Source organism: Scyliorhinus torazame, chromosome 11 (assembly GCF_047496885.1).
Source record: "Scyliorhinus torazame isolate Kashiwa2021f chromosome 11, sScyTor2.1, whole genome shotgun sequence".
Taxonomy (NCBI): Eukaryota; Metazoa; Chordata; class Chondrichthyes; order Carcharhiniformes; family Scyliorhinidae; genus Scyliorhinus; species Scyliorhinus torazame.
In genome coordinates this window covers 56,986,387-56,999,134 of record NC_092717.1, presented here as the reverse complement: position 1 = coordinate 56,999,134, position 12,748 = coordinate 56,986,387, and the positions used below count along the sequence as shown (strand labels likewise).

The 12,748-nt window shown below is 45.4% G+C and overlaps 1 protein-coding gene across 13 annotated transcripts in view; it reads right to left on the bottom strand.

Moving 5' to 3' along the window:
• Nucleotides 1–12,748, bottom strand: part of LOC140385293 (cAMP-regulated phosphoprotein 21-like) — a 646,047-nt gene that overhangs the window by 180,510 nt on the left and 452,789 nt on the right. For 8 of the 13 annotated variants that reach the window (XM_072467301.1, XM_072467302.1, XM_072467307.1 and 5 more), the window contains 3 exons: nt 2,790–2,930; nt 394–502; nt 53–172 (listed from right to left, as the gene is read on the bottom strand). In XM_072467301.1, the coding sequence (XP_072323402.1) occupies nt 53–172; nt 394–502; nt 2,790–2,930 (370 nt within the window). The remainder of the gene's footprint in view (nt 1–52; nt 173–393; nt 503–2,789; nt 2,931–12,748) is intronic. The other 5 variants (XM_072467305.1, XM_072467311.1, XM_072467306.1 and 2 more) reach the window with 2 other exon arrangements.

Below are 12,748 nucleotides of genomic sequence, written 5' to 3'. Positions count from 1 at the left end.
ATTTGATGTCCCCGTGTAAATGGGGTACGAGGCTAGCAGAGAAATTACTTACATCTTGTGCAAAAATTCTCTCTCTTACTCGTTGATATTCCTCTTCTCTCTCCTCAATTGATTTACTTCTTCTATCATCTCTAAATGGATGAATCCTATTTTGCTGCAAGATAAACATTTCCTGAAAGGATATGAAATACTGTTCGTTTACACATAAACCTATTTAAAATCCCATCCAATTGAATTGAGGTTTTGAGCAGATTAGTTAAAGTACACATATTACTGCCATCATATGAATGTATAATAGCTTAACTGACTGAGCGGATTAAAAATTGAATAGCTTTTGCTGCTGGATATTATCAGGAAAAGTTTTATTCCCAAGCTTCACACAGTGTTACATACCTGATTGTCTTCTTTATCCATACTAGAATTATCTCTTTTTAAAATAAATCTTTTCTGGGAGTCGTCATTTTTCTCATCTTTTATGTGCTCGCAGAACCTTTGTTCTGGTCTGTTGGCAAATTTAAAAACACAGAAATGCAATCAAACTGTTTTTTCTGCAAAGGTGATTCACTGGCATTTATAAAACATTTGTATCACTGACACATAGGCTGGAATTCTCCATTTGGAAAACTAAATGTTCCCGCCGGGACTGAATAGTGTATGATTTACATTTCTTTTGGAGGCCCTATTCGTTCCAGGATTCAGGACATGCAGACAGGCCAGCATTCCGTTGGCGCGAATTGAGAGTAATTCCCGGCCCGGTGGGTGGTGTAACCGCTGGGGCCGCAATTTGTGCTGAAGAGACTGACCGCTGGAGCTGCTTATAAATCAATTGGTATGTGAGGGGCTGTTTAGCACACTGTGCTAAATCACTGGCTTTGAAGGCAGGCCAGCAGCACGGTTCAATTCCCGTAACAGCCTCCCCGAACAGGCGCCGGAATGTGGCGACTAGGGGCTTTTCACAGTAACTTCATTGAAGCCTACTTGTGACAATAAGCGATTTTCATTTTTCAAATGGTCCACATACCACACACTCACTAGCCACGAAGATGGCTCACAGAAGACCTGCCCCCTGGGTTCGGGAGTCCGAGATGGAGCCACTGCTCCATGCCAGTGAGGAAAGGAGGGATGCCCTCTTCTCCAGGGTGGGCTGCAAACTGAACAGTGCCGGGAGGTGCTGGCAGATGGAGTCAGTGTTGCCAGCCTCACCAGGTGGTGATCCTGAGGGGTGAGGGTCACTGGTGAGGCCTTTGCCCTGAGAGGGGTAGAGAACCAAAGAGGGTTCCAAAGGCCATGGTGGAGATGTCCTTTGGTTGGTATGAGCTCTGCAAATCACCTGCTTCCTCTGAGGAGTGCCAATACCTAGTGGGTCCCTGATTAAGCTTGGCCAGGCCCATCCACTTGATGATACAGCTGTGGTATGAGATGTCCATAGGGATGGCCTGGGTGGGTGCCCAGAACACCAGAGGCTCTCTGAGCATTCAAAGGACACAGGCTGCACTCAACAGTGTGAGCAGTCAGGAGTCTGTAAGTAGCAGCACGAATGGTGGTCTGAGCTAGGCCACCCCGATCCTGAGGGGGTCACCCTGAGTCCAAGATCTTGGCACCATGTCATCCCCCAATAATGTACCCGGCCCTAGCAGCCACCCCACAGCAGGCCCGACAATGTTTGATGCATTCTCAGAGGTTTTTTAGCCTCCCGCTCCCGTTCAACAGCCATGGCACTCAGTCCCCACCTGTAAATACTTGCACCAATTCATGCCCACGTGACGTCCGCCTGAGTGGGGCGGAGCATCCTGGAGGTATGGAGCATGAAGTGTGGAAGCCGCGAATGATATTTTAGTCCGTGCAAATTATGGTTTTGCATGAACCCGCCAGTGCAGGGAGAAAACGTCAATAGCTCCACCAGCGAGGAAACGGAGCATGGCGACGGAATCGGCGCCAGGCGCAAGTCTAGATTTTTCCATTGTGCACGATTCTCCACCCATTCGCAATTCGCTGCCTTCATCGCGAAGTGGAGAATCCAGCCTAAATAGCCCAAAAATACTGATCTCGACTGGGACTTTACACGGCTGTGATAGGCTTTGAGTCTGTGGATTATTTGTTATTTATTTCGCGAATTCAAACCACTGAAGCCAAGCAACAGCTCCTCGATTGCGGAGTTTAAGATGATTGGTCCAAATCTTAGTCTGTAGAGGGGAAACTCCTCGGTAATGTTCAGCATTGTTGTGTTTCTTCAAATGTGCGTAAGAGTGGCAGCGGTGGAGGTTGGCTGCACAGGGGCCCTTGCCTATACAAACCGATTTAGCAAGGAGCACTCTCGCCGTGACTTTCTACCTTTCGACAGAGGGGTTTATCACAAGGAACTTGTTAGTGACTTGCCAGGTTTCCCATTGCTTGATCCAGAGGATGTCTGCTGTTAGATCTTACTCAGGAAGGGTGCTCCATAAGGAGTGCCGAGATGGAAGGCTAGGTGGGTTGAGCAGTTCATCGTGGAATGGTAAGTGAGACGCAGTACGGATGGTTACAGCCAGCGTGGGGTTTCCATCAGTCGACCGATGTGTGGAAGAGTGATGTTTGCAAGGGCAGGAAGCCAGGGGAGGGGTGTTGAGTGGTGAGTTCCAGTTATCATGCACATTGTTGGCTAATGCACAATCCGTGAGCTTTGCAAAGGTTATTACCCAGGACTGGGCGTAATGGAATCATGTATGTAAATGAACAACAAAAGAGATTCATTTAACATAAAAGGTCACTTCTGAAAGATAATCACCAAGAAGAAATGGTAATATACTTACATTCTAGTATTGCTAGTTTTGTTGATTATAACAGATTTTCCAGTTTGATCTACATTATGATCCATTCCAAAATAAGCTGCAACTCTGTGTACCAACATCCGATGATATGATGACATTGGAGGGAATTTCTTATAGTGATTGCTAGGAGAGGAAAAACAAAGAAAGTCAACTCCTTCCCGATGAAGATAATTCTTCAGTATGTCACAGCAGTCACGGGCTTACTGGAAAATAAGAAATCACTCATGCTGCTGCACAAGGTTAGGCTGTGGATGGAACTTTCGGATGGGAAACGGGGCGCAGGTCCGTCAGTTAAGCAACATAATGTCGGCCATGGAGAGATGCAGTTGGGCACCACGGAATGTAACATTTCCCGTACAATCACCAGTTCATTCACTTTAACTGTGACAGAAGAGCCACACTAACCTGGGAAAAACAGCTCTCCAATCAAAATTAATGGTGACAAATGGGAGGAACTTAGCATGAATTCACTCCCGCCATTTTTACTCGAATAGGAATTTTAGATGTGGTGCAAACGTTCATACTTTGCTCTAGTGTAAATATTAAACATGTCTCCAAGTAATGAACATCCCTGGTTTTAATGCAGTTAGACCCTTTTGATTAAGAGGGGCAGCACGGTAGCACAAGGGGCAGAACGGTAGCACAAGTGGATAGCACTGTGGCTTCACAGCGCCAGGGTCTCGGGTTCAATTCCCCGCTGAGTCACTGTCTGTGCGGAGTCTGCACGTTCTCCCCGTGTCTGCGTGGGTTTCCTCTGGGCGCTCCGGTTTCCTCCCAAAGTCCAAAAACGTGCAGGTTAGGTGGATTGGCCATGATAAATTGTCCTTAGTGACCAAAAAAGTTAGGAGGGGTTATTGGGTGGAAGTGAGGGCTTAAGTGTGTTGGTGCAGACTCGATGGGCTGAATGGCCTCCTTCTGCACTGTATGTTCTAATTTCTATATGTTCTAAGAGAGGAACAAAAGTTACCAGCATTAAGTCCTGGCACCTTCTGTGAAATCTCTGTCAAATGTTCTTCTGTGCTATGCAGCTCTCCTGGATGATAAATATGCTGGTATTCGTCAGGCTCCGAGGGAGATGCAGTGCACAGAGCAACACTGGTGGAACAAGGGTAACTGTGTGAAAGCCCATGAGCTTAAGTCCCAAGCACCTGAAAGAGAAATAGGTGTCTGCCAGGAAGCACTGCTGAAACTACAGTTACGGTCTGAGAACCCAGAACCTGAGAGTTCAATACACAATAACAAATTACAAACATTAATTCAATACACCTGTTTATTTTAAGGCCAGGAAAAAATGTCGTGAACACAACTGGATAAGGGCAGCACGGTGGCACAGTGGTTAGCACTGCCGCCTCGCCGCGCCGAGGACCCGGGTTCACTGTCCGTGTGGAGCTTGCACATTCTCCCCATGCCTTTGTGATGCCTCCCCATCACCCCCACAACCCAAAAAGATGTGCAGGGTAGGTGAATAGGTCATACTAAATTTGCCCCTTAATTGGAAAAAAATAATTGGGTACTCTAAATTTATACATTTTAAAAATTGAAATGGACTGGATGATTGTAAAATCCCATCATGTTCACTAATGTCCGAAAGGGAAAAGAATCCACAACCACTGTCTGGCCTGGACTCTAGTTCATACCATTCTTAACAGTCTATGAAATGGCCACTCAGCTCCTGACCTCACTACAGCCTTGGCCCAAAGATGGATGGAAGAGCTGAACTCAAAAGGTGAGGTAAGAGTGACTGTCCTTGACATCAAGGCTGCAGTAGACTGTGAGTGACAGCAAGGAGACCCAGGAAAATTGAAATCAATGGGAATGAGAGGGGGAACTCTCTTCTGGTCGGAATCATACCTAGCACAAAGGAAGATGGTAGTTGTAGGCGTGCAATCATATCAGTCCCAGGACATTGCTACAGGAGATTCTAATGGTAGTGTCTTAGGCCCAACCATCCTCAGCTGCTTCATCAATCACCTTCCCTCCACCATAAAGTCAGAAATGGGTGATTGTACAATGTTCAGCATCATTTGCGACTCCACAGATGCTGAAGCCCAGCAATGCCATACGCAGCAACACCTAGACAATATTCAATCTTGGGCTGGTAAGTGGCAAGTAACATCTGTGCCAGGCAATGAACATCTCCAACAAGAAAGAAGCTAACCATCACCCATTTCGGTGGCAATGCCACCGTTATCAGCATCCTGGGGGTTACCATTGACCAGAAACTGAACTGGGCTAGCAATATAAATACTGTAGCTCCTAGAATAGCACAGAGGTTAGGAATCCTACAAAGAGTAACTCATCTCTTGACTCTTCAAAGCCTGTCCACTATCTGCAATGCACGAGTCAGGAGTGTGATGGAACATTCTCCAGTTGCCTGGTTGAGTGCAGCTCCAACAGCACTCAAAAAGCTCAACACCATACAGAAACAACGCAGCCCATTTGGTCAGCACCCCATCCATCACAATAAACATCCATTCCATCTCTCCACCACCGACGTATAGTAGCAGCAGTGTGTACCATCTACAAGATGTACTGCAGTAAATCACCAAGGCTCCTTCAACAACATCTTTGAAACCTGTGACCTCTACTACCTAGAAGGACAAGGGCAGCAGATCCACAGGAACACCACCACCTGCAAGTTCCCCTTCAAGTCATGTACCATTCTGGCTTGGAATGATTTCACTGTTCCTTCACTGTCAATGGGTCAAAATCCGGGAACTCCCTTTCTAATAGCACTAAGTGTTCCTGCAACACATGGACTGCAGCGGTTCAAGAAGGTAGCTGAACACCACCTTCTCGAGAGCATTTATGGATGGGCAATAAGTGCTGGCCTAGCCAGCGTCGTCCACATCCCATGAACAAATATTTAAAAAACTCAGTTATAAGTAAATGTCTACAAGATACAATAATAGAAGAATTAAATGGACCCCCTCTGCAGCTCAGTGGGACAGTGGTTAGCACTGCGCCAGGGTCCCGGGTTCAATTCCTGCCTTGGGTGTCTGTCTGTGTGGAGTTTTCACTTTCCCTCCGTGTCTGCGTGGGTTTCCTCCGGGTTTTCCGATTTCCTCCCACAGTCCAAACATGTGCAGGTTAGATGGATTGACCATGCTAAATTGTCCCTTGGTGTCCAGGGATCTGCACGTTACGTGGGGTTACAGGGATAGGGTGGGACCCTGGTTAGGGTGCTCTTTCTGAGCAACAGCTGCAGAGATGGTGGACTGAATGGCTTCCTTCTGCATTGTAGGGATTCTATGATTCTATTGTCAACAAGCCAGGCACAGGAGCAGGATGACACATAGGTAATCTCAGCCATCTTAACTCTGTAAAGCCCTTTTCGCTAAAACCTGGGTAGCAGTGCTGAAGTTGGAAGAGATAGCCAACAGATGAGTCAAATTCCAATCTAATCTGGTCGGCCTCACAGAACAATATTCATTAGTCAATATTCAAAAATCATTTAATACCATCCATGGACAAGTTCTGACCCATGAGAAGTGAGTAAGCAAAAATGCCGAACAAGATAGCCATTTCAGGATGCGAGGGAAGAGGTGACAATTTCTCTCCTGGCTAGGGGCAGCAGGATTAGCACTGAAATGCCAAGAAATTCCCATATTGGAATTTTACCAGCTTCTTGGCAATAGGCTGGTAGGTGGCAATGCTGCCAAAATAGTGTGGGGAGGCTTTGGGCGTGTACCTGACATCTTCCCGCCAGCATGTAATTTTGCCAATGACCAGAAGACCATAAGAGGTAGGAGCAGAAGTAAGGTAGTCAGTCCATCGAGTCTGTTTTGCCATTCAATGACTGATTTTATGTGATAATCCTCAACTCCATTTCCTGTCTTATCTACATAACCTTTGATTCCCTTGCTGATTAAAAATCTGTCTATTTCAACCTTAAACATACTTAACAACCCCATCTCTACGGTAAAGTAGTCCACAGATTCACCACCCTCAAAGAAGAAATTCCTCCTCATCTCCGTCTTAAATGGGAAACCCCTTACTCTGAGTTTATGCCTTCTCATCCTGGACTCTCCCACAAGGGGAAACAACCTCTCAGCATCTATCCTGTCGAGCCCCCTGAGAATCCTATAAGTCTCAATAAGGTCAGATCTAATTCTTCTAAACTCCAATGAGTACAGACCCAAGCTATTCAACCTCTCCTCGTACGGTAATCCCTCCACAATCCGGATCAATCAATTGAACCTTTTCTGGACTGCCTCCAATGTCAATACATCTTTCCTTAGATAAAGGGACCAGAACTGTTCACAGTATTATGGATGTGGTCTAACTAGTGTCCTTTATATTTTTAGCAAGACTTCCCTGTTTTTATACTCCTTTCTGGAATAAAGGCCAACATTCCATTTGCCTTCCCCAATTATCAAATTCCCAATGAATTTGCATGCTAGCTTTTTACGATTTATGTGTGAGGGCCCTCAAATCGCACTGTGCTGCAGGTTTCTGCAGCCTTCCTCCGTTTAAGTAATTGTCAGCTCCTTTATTCTTCCTACCAAAGTGCATAACTTTACATTTTCCTACATTATATTCCATCTGCCAAATGTTTGCCCACTCACTTAACCTGTCTATACCCCTCTGTGTCACCTTCACCACTTGCCTCTCCACCTATTTTTGTGTCATCCAGAAACTTGGCAATAGTGCATTCACTTATAAGTCATTAATATATATTGTAAATAATTGCGGCCCCAGCAGTGATCCCTGTGCACTCTACTAGTTACGGCTTCCCATCCTGAAAATGTTCCTCTTATCCCAATTGTCTTCCAATAGCAATAATAATAATCTTTATTACTGCCACAAGTAGGCTTACATTAACACTGCAATGAAATTAACACTGCAATTTACTGTGAAAAAAGTTACTAGTCGCAACACTCCGGCACCTGTCCGTGTACACTGAGGGAGAATTCAGAATGTTCAATTCACCTACCAAGCACGTCTTTTTGGGACTTGTGGGAGGAAACTGGAGCACCCAGAGGAAACCCACGCAGACATGGGGAGAACATGCACACTCTGCACAGGCAGTGACCCAAGCTGGGAATCGAACCTGGGACCCTGGGGCTGTGAAGCAACAGTGCTACCCACTGTACTACTGTGCCGCCCTATCAGTTAGCAAATCCTCTGTCCATGCTAAAATACTACCCCCAACACCATGGGCCCTTATCTTATTAAATAGCTTTTTGTGCAGTACGTTATCGAATACTTTTTGGAAATCCAAGTATATTACATCTACCAGTTCACCTTTATCTATGTTGCTCATTACCACCTCAAATAATTCGAATCAATTTGTCGGGTATGATTTCTCCTGGGGCTTGTTTAGCACAGGGCTAAAGAGCTGGCTTTTAAAGCAGGCCAGCAGCACGGTTCAATTCCCGTACCAGCCTCCCCGAACAGGCGTCGGAATGTAACGACTAGGGGCTTTTCACAGTAACTTCATTTGAAGCCTACTTGTGACAATAAGCGATTTTCATTTCATTTCCATTTCCTTCAGGAAGCCATGCTGACTCTGTTTGATTACATTATATATTTCTAAATGCTCTTCTCATTTATAATGGACACTAACATTTTCCCAATGACAGATGTTAAGCTTTAGTTACCTGTTTTTGTTGTCCTTCCATTTTTGCATAAATGTGTTACATTGGCAGTTTTCTAATCTCTGGGAGTTATCCAGAATTTAAGGATTCTTGGGAAATTACTACCAGTGCATCCATTATCTCTATCTATTTCCTTTAATATCCTAGGATTCAATCCATCAGAACCAGGGGACTTATTGACCTTTAGTCCCATTAGTTTTCCTAATACATTTTTTCTAGTGATAGTTATTGTATTTATTTCCTCCCCTCTCCTGCCCTTGGATTATTTAGTATTTTTGGAATGTTATTAGTGTCTTCTATTGTGAAGACTGAGGCCAAGTATTTATAACTCCTCTGCCTTTTCCTGGTTACTCATTATCATTTCCCCAATCTCATTCGATAAAGGGCCTATGTTCACTTTGATCTCTCTCTTCCTTTTTATATATTTAAAGAAGCTCCTTACTGTCTGTTCTTATAGTACTTGCTCGTTTACCCACATAGTTTATCTTCGCCATCTTTTTTTTTTTGGTCATCTTTTGTTGCATTTTAAAACATTCCCAATCCTCTGTCCAACCATGGTTGATTTATCTCCTTCCTAAAAACCTTCTTCCTCACTGGGATATATCTTTCTATGAGTCACAAACTATTTTCATAAATGGCTGCCATTGCTGATCAATCATTTTTCTGCTTCATCTTTTCCAGTGGCGGGAAAGCTGGCAGATAGGGCTGGTTTAGCACAGTGGGCTAAACAGCTGGCTTGTAATGCAGAACAATGCCAGCAGCGCGGGTTCAATGTCCACACCGGCCTCCCCGAACAGGCACCGGAATGTGGCGACTAGGGGCTTTTCACAGTAACTTCATTGAAGCCTACTTGTGACAATAAGCGATTATTATTATTATTATTAGATATGCTGCCCACTGGAAGCCCGATAATTGAACCATTCAAGGGGTCATTATGGGCCTCTTCCAGCCTCGGTGGGCATTTCCCCAGATCGGAGAAGCCTGTCGCACTGTGGTGAGACCAACCAGTGACCCTTAATGGTCTCCCAGTGGACTGTGAGATGGGGGAGGGGTGGTGGCAGGGGAGGGAGGAGACTCCTTTTGGGGCATTCAATGGCTCACAGAGGGATCAGCTTGTATGCCCTCAATGACTACCCCCCCTCCCAAAATCTTTTTCAACGATCACAGAGGCTCTCCTCCCTGGTCCAGCCACCACTCATTACACCGGATGGACTGCCTGGCATCATCGGGCAAAGCGAAGGATGGAGGGGTTTGCCTCCTCATCAACCCCTCCTGGTGCTCGTACGTGGTGACCGTGGAAAACTATTGCTCCCTAGACCTGGAATACCTGACTGTGAAGTGCCACCTTCCACAGGGGAGTTCATTTCTGTCATCATCATGACGGTCTACATCCTACCCCAGGCGGAAGTTAAGAATGTGCTTGATGAATTGTACACCCTATAAATAATAGAAATACCCAGAGGTCTTGTTCATCAAGGCCGGGGACTTCAACCAGGCCAACCTCAAGTGTGCACTCCCAAAATTCCACCAACATATCTACTGTCCCACCAGGGGTCCCAGCATGCACAGCCTCTGCTGCACAAACAACAAGGGTGCCGACCGATCCATCCCCCGACCGCACTTCAAATAATCAGACCACAAGACGGAGCTCCTTCTCCCGGCATGCAAGAAGAAACTTAAGCGGGAGAATCCGGTCAAGAGGGTCGTGCAATGTTGGTCTGAGTCAGCAGAAGAGCTCATACACGACTGCTTGGAGTCAGTGGACTGGACCATATTCAAGAACTCAGCAGCCAACCTAAATGAGTATGCCACCACCGTCATCAGAAGTGTGTAGAAGATTATGTGCCGAAGAAGGTATTACGTATGTTCCCCAACCAAAAACATGGTTTAACCAGGAGATTCACCCCCTTACTGAAGGCCAGGTCTGAGGAGTTCAAGACAGGCAAACTCCCTGACCTATACAAGTCTAGGTACGACCTCCACAAAGCCATCAGGGATGCCAAGAGACAATACCAGACTAAGCTAGAGCCACAGACTAACGACATGGGCTCTCGTCAGTTGTGGCAAGGCTTAAACAACATAACGGGCTACAAAGCAAAGCCGAGTAGAATCTCAGGCAACAGTGCACCCCTCCCCAATGAACTCAATGCATTCTATGCTTGGTTCGAGCAGGAAACCATTGTCGACTGTTCCAGCAGCTTTGGACACACCCATACCTACCGTCACAGGTTCCAAAGTCAGATCGGCCTTCTTAAAAATGCGCCCTCGGAAAGCAATGGGTCCTGATGGAGTCCCTGGTTGTGCACTCAGATCCTGTGTGGACCAATTGGCGGGTGTGTTCGCAGGTATCTACAACTTCTCCCTACCCCATTCCGAGGTTCCCACCTGCTTCAAGAAGACCACCATCATACCGGTGCCAAAGAAGAACCAGGTAATGTGCCTCAATGACTACTATCCTGTGGCCTTGACATCTATCATAATGATGTGCTTTGAGAGGTTGGTCATGAGATACATCAACTTCATACTCCAAGAATGCCTTGATCCACTGCAATTCATATACGGCCATAACCGGTCCACAGCAAAAACTATCTCCCTGGCACGACATCCATCCCTCGAGCATCTCGACAACAAGGACCCTTATGTCAAACTCCTATTCATTAACTCCAGTTCTCCCTTCAACACCATAATCCCAGCCAAGTTCATATCAAAACTCCAAAACCTCTTGGTCCCATTTTTTCATGGTTTCTGTCACAATATGCATGACATTGGATGGTAGTGCAGAGGATATTGCTAACCATTATCTCCATTGTGCACCACAGGCCACTAAATATGGTGATAACGGGAGACTTGAGTTACCCTGACATTGACTGGGAAAATAACAGTGCAAAGGGCAAATGGTGGGATGGATTCATGAAATGTGTACAAGGGAATATGATTGCTGTTTCAAAAACAAACAAGAGCAAGCAATAATGATCTGGATCTGGAGAATGAAGTAGAGCAAGTGAAGCATGGTTCAGTGGGGAAGCATTTTGGAAATTGTGATCACAATATTGTCAGATTTAAAAATTATGGAAATGGACAAGGTCCAGCCAAACATGGAAATATTCAACTGGACAAGGCTAATTTCATGAACTGGTTGGGTGAAATGGCCTGTTTCTATGCTATATATCCTATGTCATTTCAATGCGTTGAAACTGACCCATCCCAGGTGGATTGGAATCGAACGTTGGCAGGTGAGTAATAGGACACCTTTGAAGAAGAGATCATTTAGGTAAAGACTAGATACATTCCTAGGGAGGTTAAGGAAGGCCAACCTTAAAGAATAAAAGTTATGGAGATTCAAATGAAAAAGAAGAAGCAAGTTGGCAATAAATGTCAGGCTGATAATGCAGCAGGGAAAAAGCAGAATACAAAAATCTCAGAGGAGAAATTAAAAGGGAATAGGTGGAGCAAAGAGGTTAGCCAAAGGAAGAGTGGGACTGATTGAGGACCAAAAGAGATCTTCTTGTGGAAGTTGAGGTACAAAATGAATATATTGCATCTGTCATAAGATATAGGAGCAGAATTAGGCCATTCGGCCTTAGCTCCACCATCCTGCCCATTCTCCATAACCCTTCAACTCATTACCAATTAAAAATCTATCCAACTCCTCCTCAAATTTACTCACTGTCCCAGCATCCACCGCACTTTGGGGTAGCAAATTCCACAGATTCACAACCCTTTGGGAGATGGGGGCAGCATGGTAGCACAAGTGATTAGCACTGTGGCTTCACAGCTCCAAGGTCCCAGGTTCGATTCCCGATTGGGTCACTGTCTGTGCGGAGTCTGCACGTTCTCCCCGTGTCTGCGTGGGTTTCCTCCGGGTGCTCCGGTTTCCTCCCACAGTCCAAAGACTTGCAGGTTAGGTGGACTGGCCATGCTAAATTGCCCTTAGTGACCAAAAAAGGTTAGGAGGGGTTATTGGGTTATGGGGATAGGGCTTAAGTGGGTCGGTGCAGACTCGATGGGCCGAATGGCTTCTTTCTGCACTGTATGTTCTATGTAGTTTCTCCTCAACTCCATTTTAAATTTGCGATCTCTTATTCTATGACCTCTTGTTCGAGAATGCCCCACAAGAGGAAGAATTTGCTCCATGTCGCCTTTATCCATAGCTTTTAGCATTGTGTATACCTCAAATTGATCTCCCCTCATTCTCTAAACACTAGAGAGTATAAGCCTAAAATGTTCAATCTCTCTTCATACAACAAACTCCTCATCTCTGAAATCAACCTATTGAATGAAATGAAATGAAAATCGCTTATTGTCACAAGTAGGCTTCAAATGAAATTACTGTGGAAAGCC